The sequence below is a fragment of the Sminthopsis crassicaudata genome, chromosome 2 (assembly GCF_048593235.1).
Source record: "Sminthopsis crassicaudata isolate SCR6 chromosome 2, ASM4859323v1, whole genome shotgun sequence".
Taxonomy (NCBI): Eukaryota; Metazoa; Chordata; class Mammalia; order Dasyuromorphia; family Dasyuridae; genus Sminthopsis; species Sminthopsis crassicaudata.
This window is the reverse complement of record NC_133618.1, coordinates 463,307,432-463,323,856: the sequence shown is the minus strand read 5'-3', so window position 1 is coordinate 463,323,856 and position 16,425 is coordinate 463,307,432. Positions and strand designations below refer to the sequence as shown.

Here is a 16,425-nt window from a genome sequence, read left to right as displayed (position 1 = left end):
TCCTCCAGTATCTTTGACAAGAAAATCCCAAATGTGATCATGAAGAATCATGATCATGTCTCAATTTTTTTAAAGGCTTAAATCGAGTAGGGCTCATGGCAAATCTTATAGTCTACTCATCCCTGATTATTTGTGTAATGGAGTAATCATAGAAGTAGTTGGATCTTGTGGACTGGAGTCTACAGCAGAGGCCACTCCATGGAGCATGTGCCAATTCATCCCTACAACAAGGACCGACCAGAAGGGACCAGGGCAGGCATCATCTTCATGCAGGCTCTATGGGGATAGAGGGCCCTCATTCCCCTCCTCCCCAAAGGCACCAGTCCAGCAGATCAGAGGGACAATCCTCTCATTACTCACTATTTTGTAAGAAAGACATAGTTCCCATGTATTATCTGGGTCATTCCTCTCATCCTCTCAACATTCAAACATACATATTTCAAGCAATTAATGTATTCTTATCCCTATTTTTCCCATACTAAAATCTCCCTTCAATCCTTACCTTGGTGTGAGGACAACCCTGTTTTTTTAAAACTTCACTGACAAAATAGAAGCACCTAAGGGTCCTCCATTTCCTCAGCATGGGGACCAAACAACATAACGTTAATTGTCTAAGAACCAAACAAGTTTATGTTCACCCATTCTGGAGAGCAATCTGGAACTGTGCTCAAAAAGTTATCAAACTGTACATACTCTTTGACCCAGCAGTGTTACTACTGGGCTTATATCCCAAAGAAATCTTAAAGAAATGTTTGTGGCAGCTCCCTTTGTAGTGGCCAGAAACTGGAAACTGAGTGGATGTCCATCAATTGGAGAATGGCTGAGTAAACTGTGGTATATGAATGTTATGGAATATTATTGTTCTGTAAGAAATGACCAACAGGATGATTTCAGAGAGGCCTGGAGAGACTGATGCTAAGAGAAGTGAGCAAGACAAGGAGATCATTGTATATGGCAACAACAAAACTTTATACAATGATCAATGTGATTCTCTTCAACAATGAAATGATTCAAACCAGTTCCAATTGTTCAGTAGTAAAGAGAATCAGCTACACCCAGAGAAAGAACTATGGGAAATGAGTGTGGATCATAAAATAGCATTTCTACTCCTTCTGTTACTATTTGTTTGCATTTTTGTTTTCCTTCTCAGGTTTTTTTCTTTCTTTCTAAATCTGATTTTTTTTTTTTTTTTGTATTTAACATATACTTGTGAAAGAACGCTGGGAGATGACTATGAACCACTACATAGAATTCCCAATCCCTCTATTTTTGTCTGCCTGCATTTTGGATTTCCTTCACAGGCTAATTGTACACTATTTCAAAGTCCGATTCTTTTTGTACAGCAAAACAACTGTTTGGACATGTATATATATATATATATATATATATATATATATATATATATATATATATATATATATATATATATATATATATATATTGTATTTAATTTATACTTTACCATATTTAACATGTACTGGCCAACCTGCCTTTTGGGGGATGGGAAAGGAGGGGAAAAATTAGAACAAAAGGTTTGGCAATTGTCAATGCTATAAAATTACCCATGCATATATCTGGTAAATTAAAACTATATTAAAAAAACATATACTTTAACATGTTTAACATGTATGGGACTCCCTGCCATCTAGCGGAGGGGATGGGAGGAAGGAGGGAAAAATTTGGAACAGTAGGTTTTGCAAGGGTCAATGTTGAAAAATTACCCATGCATATGTTCTGTCAATAAAAAGCTATAATAATAACAAAAATAAAAATAAACAAGTTTATATTCACAAAGTCTCATCAGGTTGGCACATAAAGTGATGGTTTTTTTCAGTCACAGCAAATCACAAAGATTATGTAACAGGTGTCACAACATGCAGGGGAGTTAGGAATGCCCACTCTGAGGAAGCACTGAGCAATGAAGTACTGAAATGTTAACATTTGAGGAAGTGAGAAAACTCATGCCCAGAAAAATGAAGTGACAGAGTCCAAGGTTAAACAATTAAGGAAGAAAGCATTTATTAAGTGCCTATTATTTACTAGACACTGTGCATTGGAGATACAAAGAAAGACAAAAGGACAGTTCTTACTATTAAGGAGCTTACAATTTTAAGGTAGACAGGTAGCACAACGATTAGTTTTAAATCTGAAGTCAGGAAGACTTAAGTTCAAACCCTGACTCAGATGCTTACGAATTATGTGATTCTGAGGAAGTCATTTAACTTCTTCCAACTACAGTGTCTTTATTTGTAAAAATAGGGATAACAGTAGCTCTGTCACAGCGGTAATGAAGATGAAATGAGATCATATTTGTCAAGCACTCTGCAAACTTTAAAACACTATATAAATGCCTATCTAATAAAGTAGACTATGGGGCGGAAAATGTAAACCAAAAAAAATTTACAGGAAAAATTAAGAGATAATCAATAGAAGGAAGGGGGTAGCATTAAGGGGTTCAGGAAAGGCTTTCTGTAGAAAGTGGAATTTAACCGAAGTTTGAAGGAAGCCAGGAGGCAGAGATAAGGAAGGAAAACATTCCAGGCATGGATTCAGAGAAAATGCCCTGAAATGAGAGATGAAATGTTTTACTCATAGAAAAGCAAAAATGTCAGTGTCATTAGATTGCAGTGTATGTGGTGGGTAGTAAGGGAATCAAAATCCAGGTCTGCAATCCAAGACAAGTACTATACCCTTCCAGTGCAATCCAATGGGAGATAGAACATCTTGTAGGAAAAATAACAAAAGGCCAATGTCCTTGAATCAAAGAGTATATGGAAAAGTACCAGTTGTTAAGAGGACTGAAAAGGTAGAGGGTGTGGAGGGCAGGGAGGGAGGCAGGCAGGTTAGGAAGGGCTTTGAATGCCAAACACAGGATTTACATAGTTGATCCTAGAGATGATGGGTAGCAACTGGAAGAGTGCAATCCAGTGCTGCTTGCCCCCTCCCCCCATTTCCCCAGAGTGTAGGGAAAATTCAGAGTCCCTACAATTTTATGAATTCTGAGATGAAAATGGCTTGTCTTTGTATGGATAACAGAATATGATTAAATATTATATACTCTCATCTTCACTTTCTGGTGCTGTCTCTACTCTGGGACTAAGACTAAGAAACCCGACCTCAGCTAATTGGCATGGTAAAAGAATGAAGCTGACAGCATAAGTCAACAGGGCTGGGCCTGGAAGGCAGGCATCTTAGGATCAGAGGATTTAGAGCTAAAAAGGACTTTAGAAATAATTTACTTCAACTCCTTCACTTGACAGAAGAACCAAGGGAGGTCCAGAAAGGTGAAGCACTTGCCCATGGGCATACAGCTGGTAAGTGGCAGAGCCTTCTAAATTTCTCCTTGCCAATCTCAATGCCCACCCTGAACACTGCCATGCAGAGTTTATTGAAAACCGGGGGAATTTCAAGGATTAGTATTATCTTTAGCACAGCTAAGAGTGGGGAAGGTGGGAAAGTGGGGGTGGAAGAGAGCCAGGAAATAAATCCAAAGTCATCCACCCTCTATTCTCTTTCCTCTGTGCTCTATCCTTTAGCCACATTGCTCCCCCACTGTCAATTCTAACAGTGTTTCTAGTACTTTGCCAAAAAAAAAAGGGACCCTTTCAGCTGGCACACAAAGGTTCTCCCAAAACATCCAACAGTGATTAAAACTTTAGCTCTAACAGGCTCTATCTCTGTTTGTAGTAAGGTACCTTTACTTAATTTCCCAGTCCCAAACCAGATCCTCCTTCTGATCCCAACCATTAACTGAGTATTCAGTCAGTAAATGTTAAGTTCCATTATGTTCTATGCACTGTACTAAGGCTGGAGATACAAAAGTTAAAAACAATTCTAGTCCCTGAGAAGTTCACAGTCTAATGGAAGAGATATTGTGTAAACAATTATGTACTAACAAAAAATATATAGGGTAAATAGAAAATAATAAAAAGGGGGAAGGTACTAAACTAAGAGGCCAGAAAATTTATCTGTATAAGGTAGGATTTTAGCTGAGACTTAAAGGAAGGCAGGGTAGCCAGGGCAGAGGTAAAGATAAAAAACATTCCAAGCAAGAGGAAATGCCTTGAGTTGGGAGATAGAACACCTAGTAGGAGAAATAACATAAGGCCAATGTCCTTGAATCAAGGAGTATATGGGAAAGTATCAGTTGTTAAGAAGACTGAAAAGGTGGAGGATGTGGAGGGTAGGGAGGGAGGCAGCCAGGTTAGGAAGGGCTTTGAATGTCAAACACAGGATTTAGAAATTTGATCCTAGAGATGATGGGTAGCAATTGGAGTTTACTGAGTAGAGGGATGAATGGTCAGAGCTGTGCTTTAGGAAGATCATTGACAGTTGAGTGGAAGATGGACTAGAGTGGATTCATGGGGAGACCAACTAATTGGCAATTGCAATATGCCAAGCATAAAGTCTGAAGCATGGAGGTGATAGTGTCAGGGGAGAGAAGGGAGAGGAGGGATATTAAAAAGGTAAAATCAACAAGCCTTAGAAACAGATTGAATATAAGGGGATGAGAGATAATGAAGAGCTGAGGCAAACCCTGGTGTTGTAAGCCTGGGAGATGATGGTATCCACTACAGCAGGGCTTCTTAAACTTTTTCCACTCTCAACCCCTTTCCCTCAGGAAATTTTAAGGCAGGATGAGCCTTAAGAGATCCGAAGGAAAGATAAATACATTTGGAAAATCTGCTCTGATGAATTAAATAGTGATTTAACTAGGGAGGTGTAGACTGAATACCCTTTAACTTAGGTAGCCATCTAATAAAATCCAGTGACTGCTCACTGAACACCTACCTCTGCCAACTAAGTCACAGATTTGGGCTATGGGTCATGAGGAAGACAGCAAGGCGAGAGAGTATGGAGGGCCCAGTTTTATTTGAATCCACTGCTGAAGAGCAAGATATCAAGATGTAAAGTCATTCACCCAAAATCACCTAAAGAAGAAGAGTGATGGCCAGAGACAGGAGTAGCATTGAGATTTCTTGTCTTCCAGTTCAATGTTTCTACTAGAGAAGCTGTTCTCTTTTTGGACAAGACTGTGATGTCATTGATGTAAGGAGTTCCCAATCAGGAAAGCCCCATAAAATCCTCTGCTATGTAACTTTAAGGGCACTTCAGAAGTCAAGACTTGTCCAGGTCTTCCTAACTTGAAGGCCTTTAAGGTAGACAGATAGCAGTGATTAGTGTTAAATCTGAAGTCCGGAGGTTCAAACCCTGACTCAGATGCTTACTAGTTATATGATTCTGAGGAAGTCTTCCAACCACAGTGTCTTCATCTGTAAAAATGGGGATAATAACAGTAGCTCTGTCACAGGGGTAATGAAGATGAAATGAGATCATTGGTGTTTACTATACCACCAATATAAAGCCGGGTGACTCTTCTCACTGCTCTACCTCAATCTCATTGCATGTCAGCTCCTGCATGTCCTCTTTCTTCCAGATACTGATCTTGCCTTTCACTACTCACTCCAAGGGTAAGAAGAATCAGCTTTTACTGGAATTATTTACTTTCTAAAATTGGTGTCAAACTCAAGATAAAAGTGGACCACTAAACCATAAATAAGGTTCCCTACTAAAACTCTGAAGGATATTCACTTAGAAAACTACATATTAACATTTTTTTTAATTGTATCTTTCTTTAGTTTGTTGTCCATTTCCCAATTACATTTTATCTGGTTTAGGCTTCCTTTAGCCATGGCTGAGTGATCATTGAACGGTAATAACTATAAGAATAATAATTAGCATTATACTTTTATTGGGTTTTTTTTTTTGGGGGGGGGGAGTGAGGCAATCAGAATTAAATGCCTTGCCCCAGTCACAAAGCTAGTAAGTGTCAGAGGCTAGACTTGAATTCAGGTACTCCTGACTCCAGACCTGGTACTCCATCACTCCACCACTTAGGTGCCTCCTTTTAGTGCTTTCTTTACAAATATTATTTCATTTTATCCTCAAAAACAAATCCCCTATTCCAAGCCCAGGGCTCTGTTCACTGTGAAGGAATTTTGGGAAGTGGGAGGGGAGATAAATAGAGAGGTGGCAGCAGCTTGTGTTCTAATTCTGCCTCTGTAACTCACTATTCATATGATCTTTTTCTTTTCTTTTCTTTTCTTTTCTTTTCTTTTTTTTTTTTTTTTTTTTTTTTTTTTTTTTGCTGAGGCAATTGGGGCTAAGTAACTTGCTCAGGGTCACACAGCCAGGAAGTGGTTAATTATCTGAGGCTGGTGCTCTATCCACTGTACCACCTAGCTGTCTCCTATTCATATAATCTAGGGACAAACCACCTCCCCTCTTTTGGTCTCACTTATTCATCTGTCAACTAAGAGAAATGATATTTGGAGGTAGTAAAGTAGAGAGATAATTAAATCTGAAGTCAATGGATGTGGGTTCAAGTCCTGCTTCTAATATTTACTGCCTGTGTTACCTTCTCCAGCCCAAAATCCACTACTCTGTAAAAGGAAAAGGTTGAACTAGATGGTCCTTTCTGGTTTTAAATATATGAGCCTAAGGCCCTTTCCTCTTCTAAATTCTATGACCCTTATTTTACAGATGGACAAACTGAAGTTCAAATTGGGGAAATGATGCCCCAGATCTGGGGAATATCTGCTGAGGCCCTACAGTCTAGCTAGCCTTGCTTCCAATTCTGGACAGTACTCAAAAGAGTCATATAATTTCAGAGCTGAAAAAGACAGAATCCATCTAGTCCAATGCACAATAAAGAAGGAGCTCTTCTACAATACATCCAGGAAGTCATTAATCAATTTTTGCTTGAAAGGCATATGTGCCAGAGACCTCACTATCTGATAATTTGGTGTATGTCATTTTTAGAAAGTTTCCTTTCATCAAGTTTGAGGTAGAATAGAACAAATTTCTTCCCTCTTCTACAATTCAGTCCTTCAGATGTTTAAAAACAATTATATTTCCTCCAAGCTTAACATCCCCAGGCAGATGAATTGGATAGAGAATATGGGCCTAGAATCAGGAAGACCTGACTGTGAATCCAGCCTCAGATATTAACTACCACATGACACTGGGCAAGTCTACCTCAATTTCCTTAAATGTAAAATGGGGATATTAATTAATAACTCCTATGTCACAAGGTTGTTGTAAGGATCAAATGAAATATTATATGTAAAGCACCTAGCATAACACCTGATATACAGTAAGTATTTAATAAATATTTGTTCCCTTCCCATCAGTTCCTTCTATTCGTCTTCATGTGATCTGAAACTGGGGCTCTTTGGCATTCTGGTTGATCTCCTCAGAACATTCTTTAGCATAAATATCCTCACATGATACCCAGGACTGAACAGATTATTTCAGGTGTGTTCTGACCAGGACAGAGTCCATTAAGACTTCTGTTTCCCTAGTTCTCACTTTCTACCTCTCTTATTGTAGACAAAGATTGTATTTGCTTGCTTGACTGCCGTATTGTACTATTGACTTACATCAGGTTAATAAAAACTATAATTCAATGACTGCTTCATCCGTGGCTCACTCTGTTTACCTGACTCTTGACCTTGGCTTAGATACATGATTTTCCATTGACCAAGGTCCTATACCAACTTTATATAACCTCTCTTATATTCTCAGTGAAACCAGCACCATTAATAACAATGGCAAGTCCCATTTCTATGGTAATTTTACAAAGTGTTTTCTTCACAACAAAATGAGATTGGTTGTGTGAGGGTTATCACTATCATTTGGTAGAATAGCAATCTGAAGCTAGAAAAGATCAATGTTACATAACTAACAAGCAGTGGTCTCTATTCCCACCTCTATGAAATTTCAAAGGTTTAATTTCAAGATTTGAATATGATCTTTAAAGTTCCTTACAGCTCTGACATGCCCAAAGCTATGAAAAATCAATTAATAATGGAGCCATAATTTGGACCCAGGTCTCTTTATCCCAAATCCAATGCTCTTTCCCCTACAGACTTCGGCTTCTCTAATGCCTGAATGCCTCCCCATGCAAGTACAATGCAACTGTAGTAAGATCCACAGGTGTTGGCTTTTTGCCCAATTCCTGGAATCAGTGGAGAGACAAAGGCAGCAAGGGACCCTTGGCACCAAAGATCTGAAAAAAACAAACAACAACACAAAAAATCCCAGAGAAAAATGACAATATTCCTGGATAGATTTGTCACTGTGTGAAACAGAGGTCCAGATTCAAATTTAAATACCAGGAAAATCTTGAAGGGACAGGTTTCTGTTTGGCAGGATGTGAGTCAAAACAGGCCAGAAGGGGGGAGGTGGGCCACTGAAGCAGGAACTGAGAGTGTTGAGACTGGGTCTGTTCCTTGGCAGGTTCTGTAAAGACTGCTCGGATATACCTCCTCCCTTCCTTGACTTCAGACAAACTGGCCTAGTCATTGTTCCCAGAAAACATCAGACACATTGCCATCTCCATGTCTTTTCTTAAACCATTTCCCTTGTCTGAAATGCCTTCCTCCTTCTAAGTGTTACTTTTCATTCAATGATAATAACAATAATTATCTTTTATATAGCACTTTGTAAAGAGCTCTACATATATTATCTCATTTGATGCTCAGAACAATCTTATTTAGAGTAGGTGCTATTATTATCCTCACTTTACAAATGAGGAAACTAAGGAAGGGAGAAATTAAGCAACTTGCCAAGTAACAGAGAGCAAGTAAGTGTGAGAAAGTATTTGAACTCAGATCTTTCTGACTATTCATCTAGCATTCTATCTCCTATACCATCTAGCTGGCTAGCCAAGATTTAGCTCAGACCTCACCCAGCTCCTCCATTAAGTCCTTGCTGACTGTCTCTCACACAATGCTCTACTTCCCCCTAGGATTACCAAAGCATTTAATGGATGTGCCACTCACTAGGCTCCCTTTACACTGTCTCACACTGTGCTTATTAGTTCTTCTCTTTGTGTGTGTATGTCCTGTCCCCTCAAGCAATCTGTGAGCACCGGTGGTCTGAGAACAAGCCTGTATATCAGCCTCCCTGAAAATCATGAAAGCTCAATTAAATACATAAGCTACAGTAAAAAATGATGGAACTGATGAGTTTCTACTTTAACCTATCCATGAGGACAGGACCCCATTTACCCACTGGCTGGCGTTATCATTTTATTCTGTACACTATTCTAATTTCTGATTCTGATACTTTGAGGTTCTTTCTTTCCCCTTTCCTCACTTTTTTCTGTCCTTTCCTGCCTAGTTTGAAAAATCACATTTTTCTTACAATGAGCTCAATCCCTGTTAAAGAGGCTGAGGATTGAAGTTTCAACTTAGAAACAAGACCTTAGGGAAACAAGAGGAAATAAGAAAGCTCAAAGACCCTGCATTGATCACGGGAAAAGCCATCATCTTTCTGAATAGAAACTACAACCTTTTATTTCTAAAGATACATCCCAGCAAGGCTTTAATCAACTAATCTCAGCCACAGGATAGGGAAGAGCATCTCAGAAATCACTGGTCACTTTTCCTTTCCTTCTATCTCTAAGACAGAACGTTCTACCCAATCTTTTTATGCTTATTTTATAGAGCAAAAACTTGGGCCCAGAAAAAGAAAATGACTTGGACAAAAAGATCATACTGTCAGTGTCAAAACTGGGGCTCACAGAAATGACACTAAAATCACTGACTTGGTCATTAGATGAAAATATGATAGCTACTACAGACCCAGTCTCTCTCTCCTCCCTCACCCCATCTCCTTGGCACTCCTGGGCTTCTCTGCCCACCACTTTCAGTAACTGTACTTAGTTTGCCAGGCACACCTTTCCAAGTAAATCCACCTGCTCCTCACCCCTACCTTGATTTATCATCCCATTTTCACCAATTGCAGCTAAATTGGAACATGGGAGACCTGTAGAGATACCTGGACGTAGAAGCAGGCACTAAGAGAAGGCATTAAACAGCAGGAAAGGAAGGAGTAGGGCTTATCAGCTTCCCTGGTATAGGCCAATTGGATCCCTATCCCTCCGCATTTTTGTTTTTGATAGAAGCTAGCATTTCTATAATGTTTTAATAATTACAAAAATATTTTCCTCACAAGTTTAACTATCCCCATTTGACAAATGAGGAAATTAAGATTTCATAGAATTTAAATATTAGAAATCTGATGATTTAGCTAAATGGGACCTTTAAGAACATCCAGAAGGGAAGAATTCATGAACAAACAAGAGTTAGAGAACATTATGAGATATAAAATGGATAATTTTTATTACATTATACTTAAAAGTTTTTATATGAATAAAAGCAATGCAATCAAGATTAGAAGGAAAGCAGAAATCTGGGAAATAACTTTTATAGCAAGTATGTCTGATAAAGTTTTCATTTTTCAATTATGTGAAGAACTGTGTCAAATGTATAAGAATATAGGTCATTTCCCAATTGATAAATAGTCAAAGGATATAAACAAGCAGTTTTCAGATAAGGAAATCAAAGTTATCTTTAGTCATATTTTTTTAAATGCTCTAAATCATTATTGATAAGAGAAATGCACATTAAAACTATTCTGAAGTGCCACCTCACAGTAATCAGGCTGACTGATATGAAAGAAAAGGAAATTGATGAATATTGGAAGGGATAAGGGGGAAATTGGGACACTAATGCACTATAGGTGGAGCAGTGAACTGATCCAACCATTCTGGAGAGTAATTTGGAACTCTGCCCAAAGGATAATCAAACTGTGCATATCTTTTGATCTAGCAATACCACTACTGGGTCTGTATTCCAGAGACATTTTTTAAAGGGAGTTAGGGTGAGGAAAGATGACAAAAACTCATGAGTTTTCCTTAAAAACTTAAGAGTTTTCTTTACTCACAGGAGCTAGCAAAGTCTTTTCTTGAGGAAGAGGAAGAGTATATCTTCCATGAACTCCTTACCCAAAAATATCTTTCCACCAAATTTATCAAAGAGTTTTCTGTCCTCTGACCTGATCTAAAATTCATGAATACATAGAATATATTGGAACATAGGATATTAGAACAGAGAATGTCAGGTTCTAACAACAGTTGCCATTTACATGACGCACAATAGGTATGTAAAACATTTTAATCACAACAACTTAATGAGGAAAGTGATGCAGGAATGACCATTCCTGAGGGAGCCATAAAGAAACTATAGCTCCAAGGACATGAATATCTTGATCAGGATCACAAAGCTAGTAATATGAGGCCAGGTCTCAACTCCAAGACTTTAGTGCACCCTGCTGCCTCTATAAGATGTAACATTAAAACAGAATGTTAGTATAAGAATGGATCCTAGAAATTAACTAAGATAACCTAAAAGGGGAAGAAATTTGCCTGGGATTACCTAGTTAATCACAGCCAAGGCAATACCAGACCCAAGGCCAGTACTCTTTTCACAGTGCCCATTGTTATTCCCAGAGGTAATCCTTAAGCATAAACAATTTGAACCTTGTTCCCCATTCCGGCACCTCCTCCCCACCCCTCCACCCCCCGCCTAAAAACACACACACAACCTTTCTTCTAAGTTGGTCTCTCAGGGCCTTCTAGGTTATCTCCCTCCTCACTAAAGCCCTAGGAAAAGGAGGCCCAAGAACTCCTCCCCCCCTAGATAAATGTCTGAATCACACATGTTTTGAAAATGAGGATCTTGTTTACTGGGAGGAAAAAAAAAAAAACCTTGGTTCCCTCTCCTTTTCCCACTCCATCACCAGCTGTCCTCTAGTGTGAGAAAAAGTTTTATCTTTTTAAGGATATATAATGACCAGAAAGAAAAGGTTCCCAAACTCTGAATCTTAGCATTTCTGACCCAAGATTGGGTGGGGGGAATCAAATAGGGGCACCTTGCAGTCATTAATCTACTAAACCTCCATCAGCCCTCTCCCCAAGGAGAGAGAGGACAGGAATGATTTGATACAGAAATAAATCAATCTCTCTCTCTCTCTCTCTCTCTCTCTCTCTCTCTCTCTCTCTCTCTCTCTCTCTCTCTCTCTCTCTCTCGTGCTCATGTACACACACACACACACACACACACACACACACACACAACATGGTCATAGAAGACTAGAAATTAGGACTGAATAGAGAATGTTAGAAAAGAGGATATTAGAACTAGAAATGACATTTGAATCCAATTTTTTTCATTCCTCAGGTAAGAAACAGAAATCAAATAATATTGTCAGGGTTCTCAAAATGGGAATGGCAGAATCGCACTTCTATTCCTAGAGCAGCAATCTCTTTAGTTCACCTGCAGGTGGGATGTCACTAACAAGTATGTCTCTCTCCCTAAGGAAAGGAATCATCCAGGTTTTCGATTGGTTACTCACTCCATGGTACTGAGAGGTAAAGGATGATGGGAGCAAAGAAAAGGAAAGGAAAAAAAGGTAATCAAACTAGGTGCAGTAGGTGTTGAGAGAGGAACAGCAAGATGACTCATCCTAAATTAGCTAACTATCAACCCTTCTGCCTCCTTTTGTGTTTATACCACAGACCACTAAACTGAAGCCAAAAGGTGTTTAGCAATTGGTCTCAAAGGTCACTAAGTAACAAGAATTCCAGATGTTGGGGTCCCCTCTAGCCCACTCTCTGCATCAGTCATAACATCAAGGAATCCTAGAATTACAGAACTTTAGAGGTAGAAGAGATAATGTTTTATCGATTAATTTAACAGATAAGTAAACAGAAGCTCAGAGTGGTTAGGTGATTTTTGCAAGTTCAATGAGTTGATTGCAGGTGTAATGTGTGCACAGTAGAAAGAACACTGAATTTTAAGTCAAAGCTAATTTTAAAATCCAACCTAGTTATTTATTGTAGTATGCCTTTGGACAATTAAGTCCCTTCAACTCTTCTTTCCTCACAAAAAGAAGGTGTGTGAGTGAAAATAATCTCAACTCTCTTCTAATTTTAGGATTTGAACCCAGATCTCCTGACTTCCAGCCCAGTCTTCTTCCCACAGTAATGTGCTGCATCCCGCTCCCCCCTCCCCTCCCAATCCTCACCAAACACAGACCCATTGTGTTAGTCTCTATTTTGAGGCAGCTGCTGATCAGATTCTGAGAATCAGAGGGGGGCAAAAAATGAAGATTGCGCCCTCCCCAAGAAGGAAGGTATGCTGAGGAGGGAAGGAGGTTGCAGGATCGAGATGGCAAAGAAGCCAAGCTCCAGTTCTATTACCCCGGCTAGCTGGCCTGTTTCGGCTCCTCGACCGACTCCTCTGTCTCTGCAGACGCGATCGCCTCAGCAGCCGGTAATAGTAGGACGGTCTCCCAGCACTTTTCCTGCCGCCGGCCGACATACTGCTCCCCCTCCTAGAGAGTCCCTAGCTGCCGGCCCTGCTCCACAGCTGCCCCCCAGGGGGGTGGGAGAACCCAAGCCAGCTCTTCAAGGGCCAGGTGCCAGAGGATGAGGAGGACAGAACCCTGAGCCCTAGGCACACGTCCAAGTCAGGCATCGAGGACAATCTGAGAACCACAGAGAGGTCTTGCTCTAATCTCAGCCTCTGTGGGGTAGAGCTCCGGGACCCCCTGCTTGCTCAACTTAACTGCTCTGTTAAACTGTGGAAACAAATTCTTCCTCCAACGATAAGCCTGTTGGAGTTGGAAAGAGGAAGGCAGAGTTGGCATTGGCTCTCAGTTGAATGAGAAGGGGTTGACGATTGAGGAGGGGGGAGTAGGTAGCCGGAAAGTCAGTTTGGAAGAAATCCCGGACTGGATTATTGTGTTGGTTGAAAGAATGAGTTTGGCCAAATGGGACTCCCTTTGGAGTGATGCCAGCAAGGGGTGGGAGAAGAGGGTTTTATGGCAGGTTGATGCTTGTTATGTCATGAGAGGGTCCCTGCAGAACAGTTAGTGTCCTTCCTCTTCTCATTCTCCCTCCCCAAGAAAGGTCCTTTCCAACTCCCAAATCCCAGTATTCAAAGATTCTAGAAACATATGAATGGTACTCAAAGAGGCTGTACTAAATGATCTTGAAGGTTTCTTCAACTCTAAATCTTGTGAAACTCTATACATGCATGCATACAGGCAGGCCTGAGGCTCGGAGGGAACCATGAAATGGGAAAACTTTCATTAGAACTTGAATGCACAAAGTATCAGACAACACTACCCTCACCATCGAGGGACCTTTCTGCCCTACCTATTCAGAGTGAATAATAGCACACTGCACAGGCTGGGAAGTTGATCCAGAAATAAGGAAGCAAATATCCAGGGAATGCAGGAAAGAGAGGATGGGGGTCAGAGATAAGTCAGATAGGGCTAGTTTTTCCAGCTTGGGATTTAGAGCATTCTTGACCTGTCTTAACTATCTTTCAGAGTGATGAATGGTAGACTAGGCACTGCTACACATAATAGAGTTCAGTGAAATAATCTAAGAGCCAGAGGGGACTTTGGGACAGAGAATGTCAGCGACATGAAGAATCCTAGAACTATATACTGTCAGGGATACAAGATGTAGAAATCTAGTCCAGTGGCTTCACTATACAAAAGAAGAAACTGAGATTCAGAGCCATGGTAAATTCCTCATATATCAAATCAAGATAACACTTGTACCAGGGGAATGAAAGCGGGTAAGCATTTTTAGGCACATTTATTAACATTTGTATGCTAGCACTTTATAAATATCATTTCATTTGATCCTTCTACAATCCTATAAGATAGGTGCTGTTACCACTCCCACTTTACAGATGAGGAAACTGAGACAGACAGAGATTAAACTCACCATCCCAATGGCAATAGCTGAGGCTGGATTTAAAATTGGGTCATCCAGACTCCAGGCCCACTGCTCTATCCTCTCTGCCACCTAGTTGCCTCTACCTACCATTGCTTCTCAGGATAATTAGAGGAAAAAGATTTTGTAAACCTTAAAGCACTAGAGCAATATAAGTTTCTTTTATCACTCTAATCCAAGGTCATACAGATAACCAATGACAAAGCTTAGATTCAAGCACAGTTCTTCGGATCACTCTTACAATTAGACATCAGTGTAGGAATAGTGGCAGAGCTGACTGTAGAGCAAACTACAAGAACAAAACCCTATTGGCCTTTTTGAGAAATAAGAGGATAAGAAACTAGACTTCCAACAGTCCCAATGGCTCAGGAAAGGGCACCTGCTTAAGGAAAAGATGAGATAGATAAAGAAGTATATTGTTTCCACTCCAGATAGACTAATCTGTTTGTAAAACCAGGACCGATTTGAGAAAGTTACAGAGAGGTAGATTTCAGCTCAATAGGACAAAAAACTTAACAAAGAAAGTTTTCTGGATACAGAATGGATTGCTTTAAAGGTAATAAGCTAACCATCAGTAAAAGTTTTCAAGCTAGTGACATCAAGTTAGATGTAACCTATCAGGCACACTAAGGAGAAGATTCAGGCTTAAGTTAAAGAACTAGACTAGATTGATGATGTCAAATTCAAATAGAAATGGGAGAAATAGGGCAACTAAACCATATATGACAATCCCTGCAGGCTACATATTAATTTAAAAAACCATTCACTAACATGATCCATGTTTTGTTGTACTTTTGCCTATTTTAAAATATATATTTTCTAATTACATTTTAATCTGGTTCTGGTACTAGGGACACTTGTGAACTAGATGCCTCTGAGGTCTCTTTTAACATCAAAACTTCTTGATGGCAGAATGGTTTCTGTGTTGTATCTTCAGCACTCTCACAGTTCTTAGCCTATTGGAGCCACTTGACAAATGCTTTCTGGACTGTTTCTAAGATTTTTATGGTTATTCCAACAGTCAATGATAAAAAAAAAAATAGTAACAAGGGAAAAAATAGGGGAGTATCCTTAGAAGAATCCAAATTAGAACAATTTATAGCCCTTTCACGCCTATATAATTTATATTGTTTGGGAAAAAACTTCTATTTATGCTCAAATTTCTGACATTATAGTTGTTTTCATTCCAATATAATGTCCCAAAATTAATAAGTAGAATAAATGAAACTTGAACTCAGTTCTCCTAATTCAATCTTGATTTTATTTCCACTGCATTTTTCTGATTAATGGAAAGATTCCTTCTCTATCACCTTCAGTAGCCAAGCAACCTTTCAATTATGCCCATTGTTCCTTTGAAAAGCTACTGAAATCCATGCCTTTTATTCCATTCCCATGGTTGCTGTTGTCCTCCCTTTACTCCTGCTTTATTGCAGTATTCTCTTGCTGCCCTCATAATTCCAGGATCTTCCCATTCCAATCCATCCTTGAGAAAGAAGATGGCAAGGTATTATTCTGAAAGCAGTGTTCTTATATTATTTCTGAGTAGAAAAAGTGACAATATTTCTAGAGTACTATAAGGTCTAAAAAATATCTTATTCATTACAATCCTATGAAGTAAGCAATGCAAATATTAGTTTTTCTGTCATTTTAGTCATGTTCAATTCTCCATGACCCCATTTGAGGTTTTCTTGGCAAAGATACTAGGATGGTTGGCCATTTCCTTCTACAGATTGCTTTTCAGATGACGAAACTGAGGCAAACAA

At 39.4% G+C, this 16,425-nt stretch overlaps 1 protein-coding gene across 5 annotated transcripts in view; it reads right to left on the bottom strand.

Moving 5' to 3' along the window:
* The window catches only part of DAB2IP (DAB2 interacting protein), a 307,237-nt gene that overhangs the window by 215,947 nt on the left and 74,865 nt on the right, over window positions 1-16,425 (bottom strand). For 2 of the 5 annotated variants that reach the window (XM_074292962.1, XM_074292963.1), the window contains exon 1: window positions 13,112-13,549. The exons of 2 other annotated variants lie outside the window; for them this stretch is intronic. In XM_074292962.1, coding sequence (XP_074149063.1) covers window positions 13,112-13,232 — 121 coding nt within the window. In that variant the 5' untranslated portion in view covers window positions 13,233-13,549. Of the gene's footprint in view, window positions 1-13,111; window positions 13,552-16,425 lie in introns of those variants that run through there. One more of the 5 variants, XM_074292964.1, reaches the window with a different exon arrangement.